This window comes from Fundulus heteroclitus, chromosome 9, assembly GCF_011125445.2.
Source record: "Fundulus heteroclitus isolate FHET01 chromosome 9, MU-UCD_Fhet_4.1, whole genome shotgun sequence".
Taxonomy (NCBI): domain Eukaryota; kingdom Metazoa; phylum Chordata; class Actinopteri; order Cyprinodontiformes; family Fundulidae; genus Fundulus; species Fundulus heteroclitus.
In genome coordinates, this window is record NC_046369.1 from 21,891,586 (window position 1) to 21,906,048 (window position 14,463).

Genomic DNA, 14,463 nt, shown 5'->3' on the forward strand with positions numbered 1-14,463 from the left:
ATTTACCTTTAAACCACTTTTAAACTCCAGTGTGTCCAAATCTGTGATTGCTAGATGAAGCAGGATGTGAGTGCACCTCGGTGCAGTAATAAAGCAATCTAAACCATTGTAACAATTTATTTTTGAATGCATGCTTTGTTGAGATTGAGATATTTTACGTTTTTAATTCCTTTTATTAGGAAAGGTTCAGGCTGATTGGTGCTGTGAGTTTGACTTTTCTTCTTATGCATACGTGTTTTTTTCTGGGTGCTGATTACTAAAATATGCATTGGCTACCTGAAATGATACTTGATCACGAGTGCATGTTTTTATGTGGCTTATGGTTTGTCCTGGCTCTGCCTTTGGCCTCTTTAGGGAGTCTAAGAAAACTGACTCAAAGTTTTGTTTCAGAGGTAACTCAGTTGTCTTGATTAACTACAAATTATGTAAAGAAATATTCCACTCTGGAAGACTGATGCACCGTTTCACTGGAGTCACAGGTATACCTTGGACCTGGATGCTAATTAAAGAGGAAATCTTTTTGGACCTGGTTTGAAATAGAGATGTCTTGATCATTGACCATTTTTGTTTCAGATACCAATCCCAGTTATTCAATAGCATGTGTTTGCTAACACTGTTACCATATTAACCCCGCAGTGCAAGAAAGTAGCAATGTACATGTTATCTTAGTTTACTCACCAATGTCCTTTCAGCTACAGTCCTGAAAATTTTTATATCTTGCTACCACTCAATGATTTATGCTGGAGCGTTACTGAAGTTGGGGTTAATGCTAGCAGGCTCATGTGCTGTTTTCATGTGATTTGTTGATAACTTAGCTCTTGCTTCATTATGGTTTCAGTTACGTATGGACAAATATCGCAGAAAGTTGTTATCTGCTTCGTAAACTTCACAGCGCATGGCATTAAACGTCTTAAAATGGTTTTGATCAGTGTTTCAGCTGCTCTCTGTACAGATTTCCCTACACCAACAGCTGTCCAGACAGAAGATCATTCTCAAGAGTGAAAAACAAATAGTTGGGGAAAAGCCAGATTCATTTAGCTAAAAAATGTGTGCATAGTTTATAATATAGTTTATTAAGTTATGAACATGAGAGATACAGTTTTTTTTTTAAAACTGGATGTGCAAATTGCAGTTTTGATGCTTGCAGGCGTTGCAGCAAATATAAAATATCACACGGATACAATATTTAGGATCATTTTGGGACATCCTCAATTTAACATGAATACTTTTTTACAACCTTGTTTACTTGCTGTTTACACTGAATCACAGCTAAGGTAAAAGTAGACATATATAAACTTTTACATCAAAGTGTTGGTTGTGTTTACTCGTAATGACAAGGCTTACAATCTCAGGCGAACTGATAAATCAAAGCCAGTGGCCACAATTATTTACTTTTTGTTGTCACCTGTTGTTGCATTTCCCCCTTTGCTGGTTGTTTTTCCACAAGAGAGACTCCCTCTGCTCAACGAGTTGGTGCATAAGGTGACCTCATCGCTGTGTAGAATGTTATCATAAGTGATTTCAGAGTGTGTCATATGAGTTGCATTTCCTTTCACTGAGTAAATTCTCTTAAAAGAATGAGCTCATCTCTCCGCTGCCCCGTTCTCCGCACAGAGACTACAGTGAGCGTCAATGTCGGTGCTTGATCTGAGATCAGTTGTCTGTGTAACAGGGTTGACTCATTGTGAGATCAGACGATGTTCTCATCTTACATTCTTTAGTCATGTACTGTATGCATCAATGACTTCATTTGCTACAACAATTCATACTTAAAACAGAAAAAAACATCCGCCATATTTGTTGAACATTGTAAATGAATTTAGAAAATCAGAAAGATAAAGACTTATTATTGGCCCACTTGGTCACTGAGCCATTGTGTATGACATGGTTATTAATCTACTGTAAGCGTATCCATGTGTCTCTACATACATCTTTTGTCTCTGTGCACTTATCTGTTATTATAACGACTTGTTCTGGCGCCGTTCTGTCTGTTCCATTCCACACTCTTGTACACGCCTATGCTGTCGTTAATGTAATAGGAGTATAATGTTGCACTTTGGGAAATGCTGCATCACACAATTATAGGTGGATGCTCTCATCTTTCTACTGCCTCAACCGCGCGCACACATGGGGCCCGCTGCCCACTCATCTCCTCCCTTCCGTACCCTTTGTCTCTCGTGGGGGGCTTAACGCTGAGATCATCACATTGGTGTTTTTGATTTTAGGTTATTTTGACGGTTGCTTTCTGTGTACTTTCTGCACACCCCGCCCCTTTGTTCCAGACGAACCTGCACCTGCCAGGTTGCCCCATAGGGGAGCTTTGGTGCCAAAGTGGTGAGGGCACAATGATCATCTGCTCCCTGTTAATTGCCCTGCTGCCCCACAGGACGAGGGAGATAGAGCCACCATCCGACCCAGCGTGTTTCCTCTAGCTGAGGCCCCATGTGGGGGGGGGGGGGGGGGTTGGGCTGTTGCTTTATCACAAAATCTTAGCTATAAGTACCTTAAAGTGTTTTTTTACAGCATCTTATTCCTATTTTCCAGCTTTAAGTATGTTATACAGCTCTAAACAATGTGTTTTTATTTTAAAATGCAACTTGGTTAATGAAATAATATTTATCTCTTGATTTAACCCGTTTTTAGGGTGTAGTGTTTTCCCTCTGCTTTTCTCTCAAAGGTCACCTCTCACTTAATTGTGTGGCCCTCCACTGGTGCATTCAGGCACTGCCACCCTTCTCGCTGTCTGTATGGCACACAGCATTTAAAACAATTCATATTCAGATTTGACTAGGTGTATATGCATGTATGCATTCATAGACAATAGCTTTCAAAACTCATATTTGTGAATGTAAACTGCAATATTGAAGAGATATTTGAGAAAAAGCAAGCCAGATTTATTTATTCACTGGATATTTTCCTCATTGTCACTATCTCTGAGGATACCAGCTAGAGCTGCTGCTGTAAATCCTCTTCCAATTTCCTCTCAGTGTGCCTCCTCGCAGGTGATAAAAGCATCCCATGTGAATGTTTGCATGCTGTACATCTGAGGAATTTCAATCAGATTCGGTGTGGAAGAGATTAGAAGTTTGAGTTGGAGGCTAGTGCTCAGTCGTTTTAATGGGAGCTCATATACTTGTTGGTATTGAATGCAACGTTAGCCTGTTTCTTTTTTATACACAGATCAGGCACAACATTATGAACAGGCGAAGTTAATAAGACGGAATATTTGTTTATCATGGTACCCATCATGGTATTAATCAGCATATTTTGGAACATTGTGTCTTGAAAGACTTTCAGCCGCTTACATTAAAGACGGATTTGGCTGTTGGGAAAAATTAGTGTTATCTATGCAGATTTCTTCTCACCCTGTTAAATTAGACAAGATAAACCCAAATACAAGTAGAAATACAGTTTGTTGTGATTTAATTCAAGTGGGAAAAGCTATCAAACACCTTTCCCCAAAGTTACATTTAAATAAATAAACCAATTATATCCACTTTTTGGTTCAAATTCACCAGCCATCCAAGGCCCACGTACTGCCAGACCTGTAGATTCTAGAAAACACTTGAACAGTATAGCAATAAACACATTGACACATTCACCTCTTTCAGTCTGGGTTTCTAATTTGTTTGCTTGTTTAGGTTTTTTTTTTTTAGGTTTCTGGACTATAGTGAGAGGCATTATTGAACACATAGAATAGCGTTGAATATTATCAGGATTACCTGGCCTACCAAAATGCCTCCACGAATGCATCGCCGACTCATCTAGGAGTCAACAAGAGAACCCAGAACAACATCTAAAACACTGCAGACCTATTTTTGCTTCAGCTAAGGTCAAAGTTCATGGCTGAGTAAAAACTGCATCGATGGGATGAATTCCAAGGCTAAACCCATTGCGGACCAAAAGGATCAGAAAGGCCCATCACTCACTGGCCAGAAACATCTTGGTGATCCTAGAGACTTTAGAGAAAACATGGAGTATTGTTGCTTGGTTTCCTGCTTCAGGACCAAAATGCATCCTACCAGAAAATCCTGAAAGAGAATATACAACCACCAGTTGTCACCAAAAACGTAAGCACACTTGGGCTGTGCAGCAGGGCAATGATTTAAGGCACACCAGTAAATTGACCTCGGAACAGTTCAAGAAAGAGAGATGTGTAAGGAGGATACGTGTAAATTAGTATAATTGCTTACAAAATGAAAGCAGGAATTTATAATCCAGACAGATATTTACATAAAGCGATTTTCCCTGCATTAAACATGTCAACAGAAGAAACTAACAGCATTATAGCTGCATTGTTTCTTGTGCTAGATGAGCCTCCAAGATTTATGTCTGTTCTCAGTGTTTTATGGAAATAACTTTGCACTTTATGTCAGCTGCATAATATAAACTCAAGTGAAGCGCTGCGGGTATCATCTGATATTGACCGAGCTGATCTGGCTAACTCACCTTGAAATTCATTGAGGTCTAAAAGCTGCCAATCCTGTGACAGATCAGCTAATGAAATTCCCCCAGCAACACATGAATATTGGAGCGAACACCGAGGGCTGGAGATAACAGCTCTCCACTGTGCCTCTAACAATAGGGTAGTGGGTAAAATAGCCTCCTGATGGAAGAACACCTTCTGGGTGTTTTGATGCCGCCATCAGGTGAATGTCTTTTACGTACACATGTTTCAGTCTCATCAGAGGGCTGTTTCTGACCTGAGAAAGCTGCTAACGGCGTGGCGCCTCCACAGGAGGGCAAATTTCAGCTCCCTTATTATAGGAGAAGTCCACAACTCACAAGTGTTATTGTTTCCTGTAAAACCTTATGGATGCTTGCCAGAGGAAACGGCCACCTGCATTGATCCCCTGTGGCATTATTTTTATTCTACACTGTCAGACCAGATTTTCTTTTGAAGTGCCCTGAAATATTTGCTAATAAAATCTGAAAAGTGTGGCGTGCCTCTCCACTCGGCCACCCAGAGCCAATATGTTGCTACGTGGTGTTTTTTTCGGGTATTTATTCCCCATGTTTGCACATCTAGTGACTGAGGTTTTAGCCAATGCTTCTTTACACAATAACTCAACCTCATTCAGATTGGAAGGAGAGCCTCGGCGTATAATCTTTAGGCCGTTACAGTGTGTGAATATGCTGTGATCTAGCTGGACGTTTAGGCAAGGCAAGGCAAATTTATTTGTTTATTTTTAAGTACAAGAATAACACAAAGTGCTTTACATGATTAAAACATAGGAAAATACAAACAGAATAAAATAAAAATCAGAGATAAAAGGTTTAGCCTCAATGCCCTCCTAGAAGATCCCAGTCCAAAGTATTTTCCAGCCCCTAACAGGTTTTCTTTGAAGATTGCTCCATATTTAGGGTTTCTCTTATCAGAACTTGTCTCTCAATGTGGCTACAGGTATAAATAAAGGTTTGATAATACCTCCATCCTAATAGCTCCATCCATCATCCTATCAACTCTGGCCGGTTTTCTTCAACAGGGAATGCTGGACCGTGTTTCCCTGTGGACAGATCATGTCTTCAGGGTGATGTGCAGTTTTATTTTTCCAGCCACATATATATTTTTCTAAATGTAGCAAAAGGTTTAGTTTAGGTCTCCTCCAGCCACAACACCTTCTTCCACCTGTTTGCTGGGTAATCCACCTGGCTTTTCCAAATTAGCAAAGAGGGCATCTCATGTTTTTCTTTCAGCGCACAACTACTCGTTATATTGTTAGTATTGACAGTCCCTGCTTGGCGGTGGATTTCTGCAGCTTCACCACAGTTACTATGGACCTCTTGAATGCTTTTGTTTAATGCTCTCTCTGTGCTGCCTGTTTAGGTAGACAGCCAGGTTCGCCGTCGTACAATACGTTTTATTTTTGGATGATGGATTGAACAGAGCTCTGTGAGATGTTCAAAGCTTTTGATACTGTTTTACAACTTAGCCCTGCTCTAAACTCCTCCACACTCCCTGACCTATCTGCTGTGTTCCTTGGTCTTCACGATGATGTCTGATGTCTCTAATGTTCTCCGAGAAATCTCAGAGGCCTTCACAGAACAGCAGGTCCAAGAGTAAAGGAGGTTTAATATAAATGTAATGCACAGCTTTCAGATTGTCATCTTTAAGAGCCATGTGTGCTTTCAATTTACAGTTATGTGCTACATAAAAGCCCCGCTGAGTTCGGGGGTTTGTCACGTGTGAAAATGTCCAAAGGGTGTGAATATTTTTGCAAGACACGTTAAAGGGCACGTTTATGAAGCCGCAGTCAAATAAATACGTTGTGCGACCACATACAATATACAGCGGCCCAACCAAATTACAAAGCCAGCACAGGTTGCCTAGTAACTGTGTCTCCAGAAAGCTTTGTTGCAACTTGATTTGCATCCAAAAAAAAGTGGATGCTCCAGGAATATATATGCATTCCATCATGCCTTCACACACACATGCCCCTACACACGCGTGTCCTCACTTATGTGAATATGAACTCCCGAGGTGGTTCGGAAGCCGTTTTCTGCTTTACTTAGCATGCAAGCAAAGGCACGAAGCTTTGCTTTAAAAAAAAAACAAGGCGCCTATCTAACATCTGGTATCATTTTAGAGTGCCAGGAAATAATGACTCGCCAATTGTTGGTGGGGTAATACAGAAACCTGTCATCCGGTGGAAAATGTTTGCCAAACGGATTTACTATTAGTTTTAAATGAGCTGGTGCGACTGTGTTGGACCTTGACAGTTATATGGGCACACAGTGAGATATTTAACCTTCCTAACAGTTGATGGAATGACAGGCCCAAAGTGACAACAGTGATACGGAAAATAAAAGGGGGTCTGGAGTGTCTGCTTTTTTTTTTTTTTTTGAAGGTGCTGTAAGTTTTGTCCTGCAACTTTCTGCCTCTGTCAGTGAGCGTGCTCGGAGTAGCCATGATTGGCGTGTCCTCTACGCTTGATTGATTTGAAAATATAGACAAAGTGTCGCCTGTATGAAGGCTACCAATTTATAAGCCTTCATCTCGGCGCCATCAGAATCAGGAGCAGGAGTTTGTAGTAACAAATATTTCAGAAGTAGGAAAGCCGTGGCGTTTGTCTTCCACGTTCTCTCTTTGCCTAGTTTTTCTCTTTAGTCTTCTCTTCTCCTTGTCTGTCTTTATTCTGCATGGCTGCGAGGAGATGCTCCGGAGGTTAACTTGTCCCACAGCTTGCTACGAACGGACTGACCTTGATGTAGCTCGCATACGGTCTGAGTTTGTGCTGTTGTTTCTCTGTGCACCTCGCCGTTAGTTTGTTTGTTTCTGTAATCACTGAGTTGTAAAACGGGGTGTGAGTGTGTTATCGTTGAATGGCGGTTCTCATTCTATTCCCCCCCCCCCCCCCCACCTTCATCCCACGCAATGATAATTCTGTTTGGCAATGACACCTCTGTGCCACGTCAAGACATGGGCAAGGGAAGAGGCACGGGGAGGTACCATTTAGATAAAACAAATTGGCAGCTTCAGAGCAGGAGCGCTGACTGCTCAGATAACAACCAGAGAGACTGTGAGCACTGATGTGCATATGCTGTAGATTTCTGTCCCTTTTTCTCCATTAATCTGTGGCGTCTAAATGAGGCAAAGCCCCCTTATTCAGCCATGCTGCACCCCCCCCCCCCCAACAAGTCACAGAGCTATTTTCTCTGGCCTATAACTATAATGCTGTGATGGGACAAGCAGCTTTAATTAAAATCAATAGCCGGGACTGTTCTAGTCTCTGGCAAGGTCACGCATCTCCCAGCAGGGAGTAGGAGAAACGGGGAGAAGAGGGATTGCATGGATGGACGCAGGCAAACAGGGAGCTATGTAAAAAGGTGAGGTGGCATCATATTTTAATTAACCCGCACCTCGGAGGGCTGGTACAACCATAAACCAGTGCGCTTTTGGGGCCGAGGCATGAAACGCAAACATGGATGTTTGGTTTGTCCTTCCAAGTACACTTGAAGCCCAAGTGGTCATGGATTTTTAGAGTGAGGGGTATCATTTAATTTATTTTCTTGCAGGGATATTTTTTTTCCTTGTGCTCCTGTTCTCTCTTTGTCCATCCTTGGAGGCTGTTGAATAACGCTGGTATGCCGGCTGTTGTTGGCAGCCAGGGTGTGGCACAGCTAGCCACTAACTGCATTAGCATTCTGCAGAGATAGCCACATGCAGAGACGCTTTCTTTTCTCTACATCTGAAGGAATAATCAGCCTTGGTGTTTGTTCCTTTTCCTCTATAAGAGGCTGAGGGATTTGCCTCTTTTGATCCACTAGGTGCCTACAAACGTATTTTCAAGTTCTTGACGATGTTTGTGTGTACCCCACACATGTCTGTTCTAGATCAATGCAAAAACTGGTTTATTAGGATGTCTTTTCATACACATAGAAGTCTGGCTGTCCTGCCTGTTCTTCTTCTTTGTGGATAAATCAGGTAAAAAAAAAAGTTGACTTGATCTTGGAGCTGGCGTAGAGCGGTCCATCCTGTTTGATTATCAAGTCTTATTTCTATCTTGGCCCTGATAACATCATATCTGATCTGTTGCCAGAGTCGCCACAGAAGCGGGCGCACTGCTAGCCACCATCCGTTCCCGTATATCTATGTATCACTTCCAGATCTGCCACCACCCTGCGCTCTCATCTTAGCCTTATCTTCTTATTCCACCTTTCTCCCAGATCCCAGAACCCCCCAACACACACCAGTCACTCATCATCTTCATCTTTTCTCTGCTTTTTTTTTTTTTTTACTGCTTTCATACTGCTTTAGGATATCTGTTTTTTCTGTCGTCATTGCCTGAGCTTCGCTTGTGCATTTGCACGTCAGTGATTGAAAGGACAAGAAGACCAAAGAGCTTTAGAGAGAGACAGATAAAAGTGTGATTTTTATAAAGGAACTAAATACAGTTAATTGAAGAGATTCTCGTTTTCTTTGTCCTATGAATGAACAATAAACGAGGAAAGAAATGTGGGCGGACAAAAACCAGTGAAGGTTGTCAAAAACAGATAGTTTTGTGCAGCGGCCCTTTCCTGGATTCTACTGATTGCAGATTGAGGACTGAGTTTGCTTTAGTTAGATCCCAACCCAACATAGAAAAGTTTTCTAAATGTTGAACAATGACTGCATTACAGTAGGTGTTATATAGATTACTCAGACTAAATGCTTACAGATATGTCAGTGAATATAAATAGCTCACACAGTTACGCAGCAGTTATACAGCTCAAATCTACAAGAAGACAAATGTAAGCATTTTTTTTTGCTGTATTACCTTTAAGTTTATCAGATGAGTTGAGTTGTACTTTAAGGGATCTACAGATGTTGATAAGCTTGTTGGCATCCCTAGAAAAGTGAGGGCATCTTTCATGGGAGCAGCATAACCACACAGTGTTTTACAAAAAATCCACGCTTTAATTTGATTTGGGGTGTAGCTGTTTTTAAGAAAACCGTGAGTACCCCTGTGTGTCAATACGTTGGAAAACCCTACATGAGCAGCACTTTGTCTTTTCCTATACCATTTCACAAGGTTAAAGAGTAGATAGGGCTTTTTCACCAATCCTCTTCTCCCAGGATACTGAGTCCTTGCTTGTGCTCTCTTCTCTTCAGCTCATCCCAAGTTGTTTTTTTTTTTTTTTTTTTTTTTTAGTTATTTGTTTTTGTTTTGTTTTTAGGATTTAGGTCTGGGAATGGAAATGGAAGTAAAAAAAAAAAGGTTGTTTCTGTGTCCTGTGAACCATCTCTCTGTTAATTTTGTCTTATGTTCTGCATCATTTACCTGCTGGAAGTGTCAATAGTGACCCTTTTTTCCTGTGGGGGCCACTAGATTTTTGTTTAAAATCTAACAGTATTTAAAAGAATCCTAGATGCAATTCCCTATAAAAACATTTCACGGGATCTTATGAAGAGACCCTGGGAAAGCATCACAGACCACCCACCATTCTCAACAGAGGGCATGAGGAGCTTTTCCTCATACTCATCCTTTGTTCCAAGTCAAACTCTCCTGCAGTTGTGGTTCCTGAAAAGCCAAATCTCCTGTTAACAATGCATATAAATACAATAAGAGTAGTAGGGTTTTATGGAAACTAGATTTGACCTTTTCTAATAGTTGGGCGAAAAATACTGGCATATATATCATGTGTTGTTTAGAAAGGAGATGTGGTGATGTGGACATGCCACTCTTTGCTGTCACCGTGACCTTTGGAGATATATATTTTCTGTTTTACCTGCGTAACTTCCTCATCACTGTGCATAGTACCAAGAAAAATATGGGTCACAACTCAACGCAGGTGGCCAGTGAATAAAAAAAACACCATGTCTTAGTTACAGGCCTAGTACAATTATATTACATATGTTTTCTTGAGATAGTTTAAACAATTGTTTAACAGTTGTTGTAATACGTATTTCATTATTGTACTGCTGCAACAAAAGATTAATTTATTGCAATTATGTTTGCATATATTAACCAAGGGTTTAAAAATGTATGCATTCTCAATTTTGTTTCAGTTAAATGTATTCCTGATTTATTTTTTTCCCTGTTCAATCTATTGCCTGCTTTGAGGTGGATTTATATGATGGCTGCAGATTGTTGCCAAGTAATGAGTACCTTATATCTTGGTTCTTCCTCTTTGTATAAACTCAGCATGGTTGTTTTAATTTCTCCATTACTCCCAGATGTAGTTTAACCTCTTTACTTTTACATGAAAAGCCCGTCAACACAAATAGCCAACATTTCTGTTTCTGTGTTGCAGGCAGAGGCTTCCACCAAAAAATGTCTACTATTACCGTTGCCCTGACCACAGACGCAACTACGTAATGTCATTCGCCTTTTGCTTCGACCGGGAGGACGACGTTTACCAGTTTGCCTACTGCTACCCCTACACCTACACCAGACTGCAGCATTACCTCGCCAGCTTGGAGCGCAGAAACCTCCCCTACCTGCAGAGGGAGCAGCTTGGACTCAGTGTGGTAAGTCCCAGAGAGAAAAGCGACACAAGCAGGTGGAAAAATAAAATAAAATGTGAGGTAGGTGAACATGTCTAGGGTTGAGGCAGGGAGCTTAAATGATGACTAGGATTAGACATGGAGGGGTTATGCGACATGACGTGCGCCTTTTCACATTAAGGAGACCCAGATTGGTAACCTCAATGTGCCTGCTGGTTACAACTTCGGCCTTGTGTTATTATTAGGATTGTTACGCTGGGAGATGACAAACTACAAGCTTCTGAATATGGATGTGTGTGATCAGCCGAGCCCTCACCTCAGTAGTGGAAGCCAGTGTATCATACATGCTGCCTGCAGTCTTGTCTGCTCTTATCAAATAATTGTAGGAGAAAAACTCATTAGAAATGCTTGAGAGATTATGACTTTTTCTTCTGTCCTCCAACATTTGTCAGGGAAAGCTTGCTTCAAGGGAGATACCATGAAAGTACAGGTACTTGTAAGGAGCACTTGACCATAAAATGCTGAAATTACTTTTAAATTTAGAAACCATGGTATGAAACGGCTGATAGCACATTTGTAAAGGTGCAAACCCTTCGTAAATTAAAGATGTACTGTTTTGTGGTGATAATAAAAGTAAAAATATGGTAAGAATTCAGCAATTCAAATTAATGTGCAAACACACATTTTTTGAGTTTATGTTTGGCTTTTGACACCAAGGGTTGTAACAGCAAATGCATTTTTTTTTATTTACCCACAAATGACTGAAGAGGTGATCAGCTGGACATGAACAGCATTTCCATTTCCACGCAGAAACAAGCCACAGCAAACTTTCTTGTTAATTTATTGGCTTGTTACAGATTCAAAACCATCAGTACATTCAAATGCATCAAGTACACTACAAATGTATTCTGGCTGCGTCAAAATCTAAAACATGTTTTGGTGGGTTTAATGATCAGATAAACTTGAATTTCATGAACAGTGTTGAGGAAGAGCCAATTAAATAGACATGTCTTGCAAAAGTGTTCATAGCCCTTGATTTTCTTAAATTTGGTGACAGAACTAATGCAAACTTCAATGTGAGAAATAACTATTGTTTGTGAAAGATAAATAAAAGAAATGAAGGTATGTTTTAAAAAAAATAAAAATAAGTGTGATGTAGATTTACATTAATTCACCCTGAATCAATACATTTCTGAACTACCCTTCACTGCAATTAGAGCTGCAAGTCTGTTGCTGTATGTCTCTACCAGCTTTACACAGTTATTGACTGAAAATGTTCCCCATTTTACTTTGACATAGCTCAAACTCCATCAGACCTGATGGAAAACCTCTTAAAGACAGTTTCTGCATTTTACCTCTTATTCTTATTTGGATTTAGCTGTGGACTTAAAATGGGCTCTGACTGTATGTTTTGGGTTATGCTGCTGGAAGGTGAACATCTGCCCCAACGCTCACATCGTTTCCAGAACCTATCAGGGTTTCTTCCAGGATTGTCCTACATTTAGCATCATCCATCCTCCCATCAACCCCCAGCAAATTCCCCATCCTGCTGAAAAAGCATCCCGTCCACATAATGGAGAACCACTACAATGTTTAGCTGTGCAAACTGTGTATTGGGGTGATGTGCAATGTTAGTTGGTCACTAAAGCGTTTCGAGTAAGGGGCCAATAAGTTCATTTTTGGACCTAGTATGTTTTCAAAGCTTCTAATAATTCACTTATACATGACTTAATAGACAGCGATAACTCTACAAATATTTGTTTATAAACGCAAGCACATCTCTCTATAAATGTAGAGAATTGGCACAACTAAAAAAAAAGCCCTGAACCGGAAATACTATTGTTTTTGCCTGATTTAATGTGCATTTATTCTGTTAAAGTATAGTACTGCTGTAACACTAATTCTTTATTATTGGCTTTTTTTTTTTAGTACAAAAAGATAAATGACTTGTTTTTGTGGCAGTTGTGTGCAATAAATTGGTTCGACATAAATCTGATAAGTAGTTTTCTGGATGTGGCTACAATCCGACAACTAACTACAGTATTTCATTATGCTGTGTGACAAAAGGAAGAGATATTTGTGATTTTACTTTTACAGTTCTGCAGTGGTATGAATATAGTGCAAATCCCTGATGTGCAGCTCGTTATGGATAAAACGGACCTAAGCTGTGACGGCTAACAAATGAAGGATTCGTGCATTTCACTGGTGCTGATAACAAATCTTCCTTTCTCCAATCTGTGCTGCTGTTGTGTGTAACAGTGTTAGAACTAAGATATACAATTCAGGCCGGGCAGCACACTCTTTTCGCTTTATTTTTAAGCTGCATCATTTCTCTTCGCAAGACAAAGGGAACAGGGAGAGGACAGACTTGGTTGGTTTGGCTCACAGAGTCAGTATTAGTATTCATAGTCATAGAGAGGTTTTATGACCGTATTTTTCTTTTTATGTTCTCTGGGCCTTGGTCGCAGACAGCCTTGCCCCACCCTCTCATATCTCTTTCCCTGACTGCTCCCCCCCCCCTTCTCTCTCTCTCTCTTGTGCGCCATTTCTTCCCTCTCTTTGGCATACATGTATGCAGCTCCACACACACACAGGTCAGAGGGAAAGAGATGAGAATAGATACAGGGAGCTTTTGACTGCATCAAAGTTTAAAGACAGATTGCTGTAATTATCTGAGGCAGAGTCTTCAGATATACCAGACCATGGTTGGGACACCAGAATGGCTTTAACCTTCTAATTGGTACTGTTATCTCATAAGGGTGGAAATAAGATTTGGGGCCATTTGCACTGGCATGCTTCCGTCGTGTTGCCTAATTTGTTTTCTGTAATGTATACCTCCATATAACAGACCAAGGGTCTCCAACCTTTATCATCCGGTAAGCCAGTTTTTATCTTAATCCAGCTAAATGAAACCCGTTCTACATGGTCTTTTGAAGAAAGACAACTTCTGTTTTTTTTTATAAAACTGTTCTTGAGGAAATTTGTCGTAATTTTTTAAGGATCGTCACCTTATTTCTGTTTTTAGGGGATAATGTAAAGGAAAACATAAAATATTTGCAAAAAAGTGGATGGAAACTTTTTCTTCAATGGTATGTTGATGTTTGCGAAGAAGTATCTAACAAAATCAGATGGTTTCCAACCTAATAACAAGAAAATTGGATCTAAAAAAAATATTTCAAGTACTTTTAGTTGCTTTCTGTTGTCGAAATGTAATGCAATTATTCCATTAAAAAAACAGAAAACTGCAAAATCCTGTAATGCCTGTTACAGCAAATATATATATATATATATATATATATATATATATATATATATATATATATATGTATGCAGTAAGGGGCAAATACAGTAATTCACCCTAAAAATTCATGTTGAAAAAAACTTCCTTTGCAAATGTAATATGTTCAGGATTTCAGGTGTGTTGTTTTTGTGTGTTTTTTAGCATTTAACAAAAATGTTAAATGTTAAATGTTTTTTGTTTGCTCACTTATGATTATTTATTTATTTTTTTTTTTTTAAATGTTGTGCTGCCAGTT

The 14,463-nt window shown here is 39.9% G+C and overlaps 1 protein-coding gene across 3 annotated transcripts in view; it reads left to right on the forward strand.

Moving 5' to 3' along the window:
• agbl4 (ATP/GTP binding protein-like 4) overlaps positions 1-14,463 on the forward strand; it is a 464,476-nt gene that overhangs the window by 235,471 nt on the left and 214,542 nt on the right. For all 3 annotated transcript variants that reach the window (XM_036141240.1, XM_036141239.1, XM_036141241.1), the window contains one exon: positions 10,735-10,951. In XM_036141240.1, coding sequence (XP_035997133.1) covers positions 10,735-10,951 — 217 coding nt within the window. The remainder of the gene's footprint in view (positions 1-10,734; positions 10,952-14,463) is intronic.